General features: G+C 41.5%; 1 protein-coding gene across 2 annotated transcripts in view; it reads left to right on the forward strand.

The window, feature by feature from the left end:
- Positions 1-13,035, forward strand: part of LOC121648652 (spermatid perinuclear RNA-binding protein-like) — a 52,259-nt gene that overhangs the window by 10,712 nt on the left and 28,512 nt on the right. For both annotated transcript variants that reach the window (XM_041998901.1, XM_041998902.1), the window contains exons 2-3: positions 5,708-5,818; positions 8,817-9,046. In XM_041998901.1, the coding sequence (XP_041854835.1) occupies positions 5,816-5,818; positions 8,817-9,046 (233 nt within the window). In that variant the 5' untranslated portion in view covers positions 5,708-5,815. The remainder of the gene's footprint in view (positions 1-5,707; positions 5,819-8,816; positions 9,047-13,035) is intronic.

Raw genomic sequence — 13,035 nt, forward strand, 5'->3', positions numbered from 1 at the left:
TCAGTGTGAAACTGAACCTCGTTAACATTCATGTGTTGCCTTCCTGGACTTTTGTAGAAACGGCCTCCATTATTGAGCAGCCGGGAAAGCTTTGAAGTTGTGTGTTTGGGGACTTTTAGAGAAGAAGCTGGAGGTGAAATCTGAGAGCTCATCTTGTTGTTGTCATATTGATCTACGTTTGACATGGTTGTGCCGTGTGTTTATTTTAGTGGATAATAAAAGGAGAGCTGCAGCATCGAACAGCATCAGCTGCTGAAAACAAGGTCAAGGTGACGGCGAATCTAATCGTTGCTCAGCTCGGTACTTCTTCTCCCCTGAGATGTTCTGCAGCAGCAGCGCGACCACCATGCCGTCACACCACACGTTCCCACTCAGTTTTAATTAGTTTGTCTGTGTGGGCAGCGGCAGTGGCATCTAATGCATTTAATGGTGGAAAAATATCCACAGTAATTTAATTAATGTGTTGATGACATTAAAACTGTTTCATAGCAGCAGAATTAAAGTGGTCCAGGAAACAAAGACAGTTGATCTAAGGAGACTTCAGGAATAGTTTTCCAGGATTCTTGAAGGACTTTCCAAAGCTCTTCCTTGGAAAATTATATAAGAGACCTTTAAGACTAATACCAACGTTTACTCATTAGTTTCCCCCAGTGGTGCCGCGTAATTAATGTTTTTAATTGAACTTTAACTATCCTTAGATTAGGACTGGATATCACCACAAATTTCCTGGATCAGTTTGATATAAATTCAATTCAGCTCAATTCAGCTTTATTTGTATAGCTCCACTTCACAACAGTGTCATCTCAGGGCTTTACACACATGTCAGTTCGAGCCAGTTCATAATAAATGATAGCTTAGTTAAGGAAAACCAGACTTCGATCCGATATTAATCCATTTACAGATATTTATGTAACAACCGCAATTATTCTTAAATATTAAAAAAGATTCTCAGATAACTAAAAAAAAACACTGAGCCCGTTTACATAGCCATCAAAATCAGATGTCTGGGAGTAATCAGATTACTGTAATAATCTGATCTGACGTGTCACATGAACTTCTGCAATACGATATTTAAAAGAAGGTTGTCTACATTTACCAGTCCATTATTGGATTTTTTTCGGAGTACGTACACAACGTGGACAAAATTGTTGGTCCCCTTCGGTTAATGATAGAAAAACTCACAATGGTCACAGGAATAACTTGAATCTGACAAAAGTAATAATAAATAAAAATTCTATGAAATTTAACCAGTGAAAGTCAGACGTTGCTTTTCAGCCATGCCTCAGCATAATTACTTAAAAAAATAAACTCATGAAACAGGCCTGAACAAAAACGATGGTACCCCTAGAAAAGACTGAAAATAATGTGATGAAAGGTACATGTTAATCCAAGGTGTGTCCACTAATTAGCATCACAGGTGTCTACAAGCTTGTAACCAGTCAGTGGGTCTATATATAGGCTACAGGTAGTCACTGTGCTGTTTGGTGACATGGTGTGTACCACACTCAACATGGACCAGAGGAAGCAAAGGAAAGAGTTGTCTCAGGAGATTAGAAAGAAAATTATAGACCAGCATGTTAAAGGTAAAGGCTATAAGACCATCTCCAAGCAGCTTGATGTTCCTGTGGCTACAGTTGCACATGTTATTCAGAAATGTAAGATCCATGGGACTGTAGCCAACCTCCCTGGACGTGGCCGCAGGAGGAAAACTGATGACAAACCAAAGAGACGGATAATACGAATGGTAACAAAAGAGCCCAGAAAAACTTCTAAAGAGATTAAAGGTGAACTTAGAGCTGAAGGAACATCAGTGTCAGATCGCATCATCCGTCCTTGTTTGGGCCAAAGTGGACTTAATGGGAGACGACCAAGGAGGAACCATTGTTAAAAACAAACCATAAAAAAGACAAACTACATGCTGACAAGTCACAAAGCTTCTGGGAGAATGTCCTATGGACAGATGAGACAAAAATGGAACTTTTTGAGTTCTATGTTTCCAGACAGAAAAATGAAGCATATGAAGAAAAGAACACCGTCCCTACTGTGGAACATGGAGGAGGTTCTGTTATGTTCTGGGATGCTTTGCTGCATCTGGCACAGGGTGTCTTGAATCTGTGCAGGTACAATGAAATCTCAAGACTATCAAGAGATTCTAGAGAGAAATGTGCTGGCCAGTGTCAGAAAGCTTGGTCTCAGTCGCAGGTCATGGGTCTTACAACAGGACAATGACCCAAAACACAGCTAAAAACACCAAGAATGGCTAAGAGGAAAACATGGACTATTCTAAAGTGGCTTCTATGAGTCCTGAGCTAAATCCTATTGAGCATCTTTGGAAGGAGCTGAAACATGCCGTCTGGAAAAGGCTCCCTTCAAACCTGAGACAACTGGAGCAGTTTGCTTATGAGGAGTGGATCAAAATACCTGCTGAGATGTGCAGAAGTCTCATTAAAAGTTACAGGAATCCTTTGATTGCAGTCGTTGCCTCAAAAGGTTGTGTAACAAAATATTAAGTTAATGGTACCATCATTTTTTGTCCAGGCCTGTTTCATGAGTTTATTTTTTTAAATAATTCTGTCGAAGCATGGTTGAAAAACAGTGTCTGACTTTCATTGGTTAAATTTGTTTTTGAATGATTTTATGCAACTTGAGTTTTATGAAACAATAATGGATTAATTTAAATAGATTTTTTTATCCTCTCTGCCTCTCTACTGAGCTCTACATTGGACACCTGATTAATTGCTAATATATTTAAACTAGTTCCCACAAATCCACAGCTGTAGTCTTCTGGAATAATCTCCAGGATCCTTGAAGGACTTTCCAGTGCTCTTTTTTTTGTCCCATTCTCTGTCCAGATGATCCCACCCTGCTTCAATAACTTTGAGGTCTGGGTTCTGCGGAGGATCCATCCCACCGTCAGACCTCTTGCGACTGATCTCCAGTCCAGTTCTTGTGTCATGTGACGTACCTCAGCCTTTTCTCCCTGTTTCTCCTCCGTAAGAATGGCTTCTTGACAGCCATGTTTCCATGGCGACCAATTCCGATGAGGCTTCGGCCAAGAGTAGATGGATCAACTAAAGGTCCAGCTGCATCTCTCAGGTCCTGAATTGGTAGGAAGTTGGCGACGGTCTAGAGACCGAGAGAGACACCAAAGTTGTCCAAGAAAAGAAATGCTGCCCTGAGTATCTCTAAAAAAATGAAGGAGCTGCCTCCACTTTTGGTGAAGTGTTACAAAGAAGGAGGAGCTTCTATTAAACTCACCGCTCAGAAAACGATTGATGAAATCCACCTTAAAAGATTACAGTACAGTATGGCTGCTGTGAACAGAAATATAAAAAATGTATGTTTTCTGAAGACTTTTCCACCGTTTAGTAGAAGGAGGAGCTTCAGACTTCTGCTACATGTGTACCTGCATCTTCAGGCTCCAGAATCGCTCACAGGTTGTTATACAGGAGTTTCCTTCGGATTAGGCAGAGGGAAGCTGTTCATGGTGAGTTGAAAAGATTACCATGTTAATTCATTCATAGAGCATTTTTCATTATTTAATTTCACGCTTGGTAGCCTGGAGGTGAAGTTCCTCTCCAGAATCTGACATTAATGAAGTTGCAACAAGATAGAAAAGTGCAAGATACAGAACATGGTGACATTTTCTGCTCCAGGATTGATTAGCTTTAGAACACATTGATTATCTTCATTTGAAACTTTTTTTGTGATTATCTCGTTTGTGGGTTGTGCTGGTGCTTTTCTTGGCCAGGATTCCCTTGAAAAAGAGGTCTGTGATCTAAACGGGACTTTGCTGGTTAAAGATAGGATAAAAAATTAAAGGATCCTCTCAAATCATGTTCAGACATCTAAACACAAAGTTCTCTTCTTAGTGGCAGTTCTTGATCAAGAAAAGTTTTTCATTAAGAAATTTCAGCTCCTCGTTAATCTGAAGAATGACAGATGTTACTCCTCTCTTACAAGAAATTCATACTGATATCTGAGTGCTAATCATCATCCAATCGGGTCCACTAGTTCATCATTTTATACGTGTGCACAAGTCGCCTGGTGCTCATGTACAAAACCACATTCATCCACAGATCAGTTTACTAGTGCATGAAGGGTTTAGAGACTCACAGCTTCACGCGTACATGTTGCATTTAGGTGCTGCAGGAATGCTGGTTTCCCTTCTGCAGCACACCTGATTGAACAAAATGGTTCTCCAACAGCTTTTTTTCAAGTTCTGCTCAAGCCTCTTAATTTGAGTCAGGTGTGTTGGAGCAGAGAAACATCTAAAATCCGCAGGACACTGGTCCAAGAGGTCTGGAGTTGGTGATCCCTGAATTTAACGTTACAGTCACATGTCTGAGTCCTCTTCGTGTGACCAGTTAGGTTGTGGACCAGAACCTTCTCAGAATGGTTCAGTTTCCTCCATGTTTGGGGTTCTTTTCTTTGGGACCTGAATGTTCTGTGGGAATCAGACCCCATCAGATCCATTCAAATAGATACCTGGAGAGTTGGGGTCCAGTTGTTTATGTTATGGAGAACTGTTCATGTTCAGAAGAACTGTTCATATTCAGAAGAACTGTTCATGTTTTGGAGAACCGGTCATGTTCTGGAGAATCGTTCATGTTCTGGAGAAGCCTTCATGTTCAGAAGAACCGTTCATGTTCAGAAGAACTGTTCATGTTTTGGCGAACTGGTCATGTTCTGGAGGAGTCTTCATGTTCAGAAGAACCGTTCATGTTCAGAAGAACTGTTCATGTTTTGGAGAACCGGTCATGTTCTGGAGAATCGTTCATGTTCTGGAGGAGCCTTCGTGTTCAGAAGAACCGTTCATGTTCAGAAGAACTGTTCATGTTTTGAAGAACCGGTCATGTTCTGGAGAATCGTTCATGTTCTGGAGGAGCCTTCATGTTCAGAAGAACCGTTCATGTTCAGAAGAACTGTTCATGTTTTGGCAAACTGGTCATGTTCAGAAGAACCGTTCATGTTCTGGAGGAGTCCTCATGTTCAGAAGAACCGTTCATGTTCAGAAGAACCGTTCATGTTCTGGAGGAGTCTTCATGTTCAGAAGAACCGTTCATGTTCAGAAGAACCGTTCATGTTCAGAAGAACCGTTCATGTTCTGGAGGAGTCTGGTTCCAGACTTTCTTGGGTGACTGAGAGGAAACTGCTGCTGCTTTAGAAAGTTTGTTATTATTCATTGTCAAAGCTTTAAAAGTGGCTGCATGCTGTTATTTATAGATCATCGGTTCATCTCGGTCACTAATGAGAAGTGAATCACTTCCAGGTTATGATCCCTGGGGCCTGGAGGCCTCTTAGCAAATGAAAAGCTGCAGTTTTGTAATCGCGTTACAGTCATTGTGGATCTGCAGGTTTGCTTCCTTTGTCTGGACGTCTGCTGTAGTTTGCAGGTGCTGAGAAACAACATCACACATGGTATTTGTGAAAAATGAAGCACAATAGCTGTAAATCAGACATCTGGGATTATCATTTAGGACTCATAATGGAACCCCACATTGGAAGAATTTAGCTGATGTTTATTCAGAGCAGCTTAGAGTAAGCCTTAAATCCCAGATCACCCACATCGCTGGCATCAAACTGTACAAATACAAAGATTAAAACTGCATCACCATGGCAACGAATGCATGCACCTGTGTCATCTAAATGTTTATGGTAAACAGTTTAAAGTGAGGATGTGTCGTTTCTTTTTGTTTCTCCACAGCGACTTGGGAGGCTGACAGCTGGAAGACATTTGACTGCATGAAGATGATGAGTGACGGGACTCTGGTCCTCACCTAACCCCCCACCCCCACCCCCACCCTGCCTGGACATGGTGAGCCTCCTGTTCATGTCTGTTAATGCTTCTGAGTCATTAACACACAAACCATCACTGGCGTTCACACGACGTCACGTCCGTCTCGGTGCTTCTGCATCATTGCTGGAAAATCCCTCGTGTTCGGCTTGTCTTTGGATTTTCCACTCATTGAAATCATGAAGCTGACGAAGGTCACCTCCGTTCTCGTTCTGTCATAAAAAGACAGTGAGCCAAAGATTTTATGATAAAATGTGCAATCATGTCAGAGTTTTCAGTAGTAACTTCAATAACCTCTTAAAATCACCAAAAATGGGTTTTTGGATAAAACTTGTTGTGAACCAACTTTTTTCACTGGACCCTTGCTGATGTTCCTTTGAACAGTTTTGGTGCAGGGATCCGATCTGAACTAGACAAGATTTCAGAGAAAACCACTTAGAAAAGAGGTTTTAAACAAAGGAAATACAATAGTTTAATTAAAAACCAGGAACATGGACTCATCGAGTTAACCAGCCAATCTGGAAACTTCTTGCGCCGTCAGTTTTAAAGAGACACCATGTTGGATTGAAGGTTTACTTTTAAAGGTGCATTACGTAATTTCCGCCTAAAACCCAGATGTTATGATTGTAGCCTAGAATAATAAACATCATTCACATTGCAAGACTCTTGGCTTTCCAGTGGTGTGTGTGGAGGTATTTAGAAGTGAGACTAAGTAAAATACAAATTAATTTGTTTCTCCCAACAAGATGAAGGTCTGTAAATCCCTAAATGTTGGTTGGTTAGCATCGTTCTCTGTTAACTGACCAGACGGGGCTAGATTTAAAAGCTGTAGTACTTTCTTTTTTTACTTGAGTTTGTGGTTGCTAGGCAACGAGCTGACAACAATGCAATAGTTGAGCTAATTTCAACTTGAGCTAATGTTTTAGCTTCATCCACCAGGACGTCCGGCTATACTTAGACAGACTACACCTCAAACAGCCATAATAATCACACATACAAGTAAACAAAACAAGTATTTATTTGGACTAATTGTAGATGTATTGCTGGGCAGTGTGACCAAAATTATATATGACAATATCGCACCCTTTTTTTTTTATTTGTTTCACTGCAGCAGATCAGATAAGAATGAACTTTCCTTCTCATGAGAATTGTAAAGTAGTATAAGAATAAAAAAAACTTTGGCATTGCACAGAGAAGTATAACAAAATAAATATGTGTATATTTTTATGTAATTTAACCTTCTTTTAACCAGATGAGCCTCATTAATATTAAAATCGCTTTTCTGAGAGTTTCCTGGCCAAGACAGCAGCAGAGCAGTTACTTTAAAACACACAACAGAAGCCTTTCAGAAATAAAAAGACCTTTTTATATCCAGTTCGCCACGCCTCCCGTTAGATTGACTGTCAGTCTGATTGGTGGAAAGTCTGACAGGAAGTGGCTTCATCATCATGTCCAGGTCTAAATAGAGGTCTCTTAGCAACATAGTAGTGATGGTGATGTTTTTATGGTGAAATGTGATAAATAATGCTGTTATCATGGATCATTGTGGATTTACCAGATAGAGTCTCTGAATAAAACTACATTTAGTGGCTGGATTGTAAACCTCCTGAACAGGATAGAAATGCTAGAAAACTTCGGTAGATCAGCTAAAGGGTAGCTATCCATCACATTTACCCCACAGAGCTACACACCACCGCTCCTGAGACGCTGGTGATATTATAAGTGATGGTACTCCGGGGCGACGGTGATCTTGCAGAGTTTTAAGGGTTAAAGCCAGCGTGTCACTTTTCATCCTCCTGAGTGATGTTACAGACAAAAGTAAATGTTAAAGAAATTATTCCTGATATGTGTGTCAGATAAAACCAAATGGCTTCTGTGGCCAAACCGGAGTGTAATTAATTAAAGTGGTGAACGTTGTTATCTCCTAATTGCGTTGCGAGGCTGAACTCCCAACAAACAGAGCAGCGAGATCCAGGATGTGCGTCTGTGCTGTGAAAGTCGTAATCTTTCGTTTAGATCTTGTTAATGTTTTGTGTCTACGGTTGTGGGTTATAACTGTTGACGCGGGCCACACTTTGCTGTTACACAGCTCCCGGCAGTTGAGCCAGAGATTAGCTGGGATGTGATGAATGACCCTCACAACTGCAGCACAAGCCCCAGAGTTTCACAGCCATGAATTATTAAAGACCATCATAAATAACTCACTAATGAGGGGTGCGTACATGCTGCAGGCAGGGAGGGGGGCTTGCAGTGGGAGTTGAAAAGGAAGTGATGATTGAGAGATGTGGCGTTTAACCTTGGACTGAGAGCACCTCATGATGCTCAGCAGGAGGACGGAGGAGCGTCCACACAGAGGACCTGTCCCTACGGACATATCAGAAATGTAAAGGTAAGGTAGCAGCAGCTGTACGCAGGCAGCAGCGAACGGCGCTTCAGGTGACGCCGTCATCGTGTTTCTGACGCTGAAGAAAACAACGGCAGGCGTCTGAATTAAAAACAGAGTTCAAAGAAACGTGTTTGCTTTGGATTCGCTCTGCTTCCTTCTGCAAGTTTCCAGACTTTTCTGTGTAATTAACCAGCACGAGCGTCGCTTTGATGATTGTGTTGGAGGATGAATGATAATGATGATAATCCCTCTTTGAACCATGAAGCCAGTTTTCTTGTTATTGGCTGCACGTGACCTTTAAAACTCCCTCCATCAGAGCTTTAGGAACACAGTATGTTTACAGAAAGCAGCTGAGGGTGAAATCTACTTAAAAACAGCAGATCAAGCTGCATGTGTAAGGGTGTATGTTTGCAGCATGGATGTAGAAATCATGTGTATTGACCAAAGAGCTGCAAAAGTTATTAAATAAAATGCAAACAACAAAGCAAGAAAATAAAAATGGGTTTTTACAGTTTCACCTGAATGTGAGGTCTTAATGTGAGCTACAGCTACCTGCTGAACGTTAGAGCTGGAGGGGAATGGGAGTGAAACGAGGCAGGACTGAGCTGTTCTGTGTCTTCTGTTGTCCTTTAGAGGCCGCTCCGATCGTTTGCAAATGACGACCGCCATGTCATGGCCAAACATGCCAGCATCTATCCAGCCCCAGAGGAGCTGGAGGCCGTCCAGACGCTGGTGTCCACCGTGGAGGGAGCCCTTAAGAAGGTCTCTGATTGGATGGACGACCTCAAAAAGTCCTCAGGGACGACTTCTATAAGTGATGAGACTGATGGCAACATGGTGGAGGAAGATGCTGCTGAGACAAAGTGAGTCCTCCAGTACTTAGTTTCATCTTATAAAGAGTTAAGGAGACCAGACTGAAATGCTTTAATTAAAATGGATCATCTTATCTGGTGGGTAATCATGCTTTCAGAGCAGGAGATCATTTATGGCGTGCACCACCTTTTCAGCACTGTGAAAATAATTTCCCTCTCTAACTTCTTCTGTTATCTTCTGAGGGAGGTCATGTACACCACAGCTAAAAGTTTGGGATCACTTGCAAATTTCTTTGGTTTTCAAAGAAAAAAAATGTTTTCTTGTGTAATGATCTCCTTCTGGCAGCCGATTCTGGTCCGTTATCTATCCTTTGACACAACTTCACGCACCATCCTTCTTGATAGACTTTCCAGTGTTGGCATCATACACACACCCCTCACCTGGTTTAAATCATATCTCTCAGACTTCACTCAGTTTGTTCAACTCGCTGCAGGTGTCCCCCAGGGTTCAGTCCTGGAGCCGCTGCTATTCACTTACAAGCTTCCCCTTGGTCATATTGTCCGGAAACTTATCAACTTCCATTGCTACGCGGATGACCCAGCTCTACCTGATTCAGCTCTCCCACCTTCATCCCTTCTCTTAATGAAATAAAGTCCCGGTTCACATTCAACTTTCTTAAATGAAACGGTGGAAAAACTGAAATGCTTCTTATAGGTTCCAAATCTCACAGTTTCACTGCCGTCATAGATAACGCTGTCATTCCTCCCTCCCCTCAGGTCAAAAGTCTGGGTGTCATCCTCGGTAGCACTTTCCTTTACATCCCATGTCATAACATCACCTGTACAGCCTGCTTTCATCTCCCTAATACCAACCATTCACGCTTCCTCCCTCACACCCCACTCTGCTTCCATCCTTGTTCTTAGTCTAGTCACGTCTCGCCCAGATTACTGCAACTCTCTTTTATTTGGTCTCCCTCAGAAAACGTTACACAGATTGCAACTGGTTCAGAATCTGCTCGTGTCATAACCAGAACTCCACTTTCCCACCACACCTGTCCTGCAGCAACTCCGTCAGTTTCCCAGTTCATACGCATTCAGTTTACAATCTTACTACTCACTTACAAGGCCATCTATAATCTCACCCCTCCATATATCGCAGATCTCATCCATGTAGCTAAACCCGTTCGCACTCTTAGATCCTCTTCCTCCACCTGTCTCACTGTACCCATTCACGGCTCTCCTCCATGGGGGCAGAGCTTTCAGTTGCTCTGCTCCCCAGTTATGGAACTCACTTCCCCCTGACCTCCGCAATATCGACTCACTTCCACTCTTCAGTTCCAAACTAAAACTCTTCCCTTCAAACTCTATGATCCTCCCACGTCCCTTGTGTCCTGTTGTTAATTCTTAATGTTTTCTCTTGTTCTTTTAACTAACTTATTGTATTTAATTTCACTGTATGCATCTTTGGCTGTAAGGTGACCTCATGAAAGGCACCTAGAAATAAAATTTATTATTATTATTATTATTATTATTATTATTATTATTATTATTATTATTATTATTATTATTATATTACGTTGCACAAACAATTAAAATAAACCAGATGGTTTCTAAAGATTGAGCTACATCAGTAGGGCTGTCACAATAAGTCATCCCGCCACGATAATTTATTTATTTATTTATTTTCTTACTCTACCATAGGCTGTGTATGACAACAGGTTTCACTGTGGAGCATCTTGACTGAATGCTGTCGTTTCTTGTGGAGTGATCTCTCTCATGTCATACTTGACAGCAGCATGTTGCAGCAGGAGACGGTGGTGAAGCACTAAACCTGTACGAGCCGGTACGCCGCTTTGTTTACATGGCTGCCAACTTTCACGCATCGGCCGTAAGACTCACGCATTTGAGTGGCTTCTCACACTAAACCTCCGATTTCTCACGCTGAAGTACACATCAAGAGCAATACTGGCTGATCAAGAGGTTCGGGAGGATTCTGAGTGGGCCGCATTACATTTGTGCCGTTGTCCCGGCGTATGTGGAGAACACGCGGCGTCGCAGCTTCGCGGCGTCGCAGCTTCGCGGCGTTGCAGCGTCTTGTGGTTCACTCACCTCTCGTAGATCAGTCTGACACGGGGCGGCATGGCTCAGCAGGGTAGAGCGGTCATCTCTTACCCCGAGGGTTGCCGGTTCCATCCTCGGCCAAGTCGGGTTCATGTCGAGGTGTCCTTGGGCAAGACACCGAACCCCTAATTGCTCCTGATGGGTCGTGGTCGAGCGCCTTGCATGGCAGCTTCCGCCATCAGTGTGTGAATGTGTGTGTGAATGGATGAATGTGATGTATAATGTAAAGCGCTTTGGGTATCATCCCAGGTACAGTAAAGCGCTATATAAATACGGACCATTTACCATTTACACGCAGCGATGAGGGAGATATTTCAGCTTCACAACGATGCGCAGTTTATATTTTCTTTCTAGTTTTTTTTAATAAAATGGTACTTTTTTAATACATTTTTTGGAGCGCAGTTTTGTTTACAGAACAGAGACTTTATTTTCTATCATTTGCTTGTCATTTATTGTTAATGAGACTGAGTCCGTTCTAGTTATTGTTTTGTTTTGTTATTTAAAATTTCTTCCAGTTTCAGTGTAAAATGTTCTTTAGAAATTAAAGTTTGTTGATCTTTGAAAGGGTGGACTTTCATGGCATTATTATGACATTGTCATTATATTAGTTGAAAATGGTCTCAAAATGACAACATTATCACTTTATGCAATGTTATCACTTATCGCAATAATTTCTTAGAAAATTTATCACAGCAAAATTTGTTATCGCGACAGGCCTAAACATCAGTCTCCTGGTTTTTCTCCTAATCCAGCTAAACCTTATTATGTGGCTAAATGATAATAAGAAAACCATTTTGCATGCCTGAAACTGTGGTACTAATAAGGGGGCGTGGCATCCTTCAGTACCTGACGCATCAGCAGTTTATTTGGCTCAAAACATTTTCTGTCTGGTGTTGTGCTCAGTGAGGAAGGCTAACATAAGAAATCTCTTCCAGTGCTGTTTACAGCACAAACTGGCTCTAACAGGGACAGAAGACGGAGCTGGAGGCCTCGATGCACATCTATGCATTAAAAGAAATATCTGAGAATGTCCACTGTCACAGAAAGTTGGACATGTCTTAGACTGGTCAATAAAAAGAAACACTGGAAGACTAAGTTATTGTGGACAGATGAGTCCAAGTTTGAGGTTGTTGTATCACACAGAAGAAAATTTGTGACACAGACCAAACGAAAAGATGCGAGAACAGAGCTTTATACCCATCAGTCCAGTATGTTGGAGGCAGCGTGGGGGTATTTACAGGGTTTAAAATATGAGATTTACAGAGTGGAAGGGACCTTGAAGTAGGAAAGCAATCACAAAATATTGCAAGACCATGCTGAACCCTGTGGACCATGTGTAGGGTCTGTATTTATGGTCCGCCCCATTCTGTAATGGATGTATTCTGTAATGTGTATTCTGACTGTAACGGATGACCAGCACAGTTTCAGGATTTGAACCCTCCTGATTTATTAAGGGAGCAGCTTGACCGTGTGGTACAGAGGAAGTCCATGTTGTGGGAGATGCTCCAGGAAGCAGGAAGATTATTAACAGCTAGAATGCCGAAGGTCTGCCAGGCTGTAATTAAATAAAAAGGTCGTTTTTTTTTTGGATGAAGTCATTCACCAGATTATGGCATTCATGAAAATCTTTTTTTATTAATCTTTATTATTATTTGTCATGCAATTAACTTTGGTCGATCATGTGATGAACTGCATTTAATTGTGCAATTAATTCAAATTAATCTTGCAAATAATTGTGAATAATCATGCAATTAATTACAAGTTTTAGTATAATTGTGCAATTAAAAGTAATCATGCAGTTAATCACTATTAACGGTGCAGTTAATCAAGCAATTAATCCAGATTAATCATGAAATTCATAGTGATCAATTGTGCAGTTATTGCGAAAATTGTGAAATTGATTACGACATGTCATGCAA

Source organism: Melanotaenia boesemani, chromosome 11, assembly GCF_017639745.1.
Source record: "Melanotaenia boesemani isolate fMelBoe1 chromosome 11, fMelBoe1.pri, whole genome shotgun sequence".
NCBI classification, from domain to species: Eukaryota; Metazoa; Chordata; class Actinopteri; order Atheriniformes; family Melanotaeniidae; genus Melanotaenia; species Melanotaenia boesemani.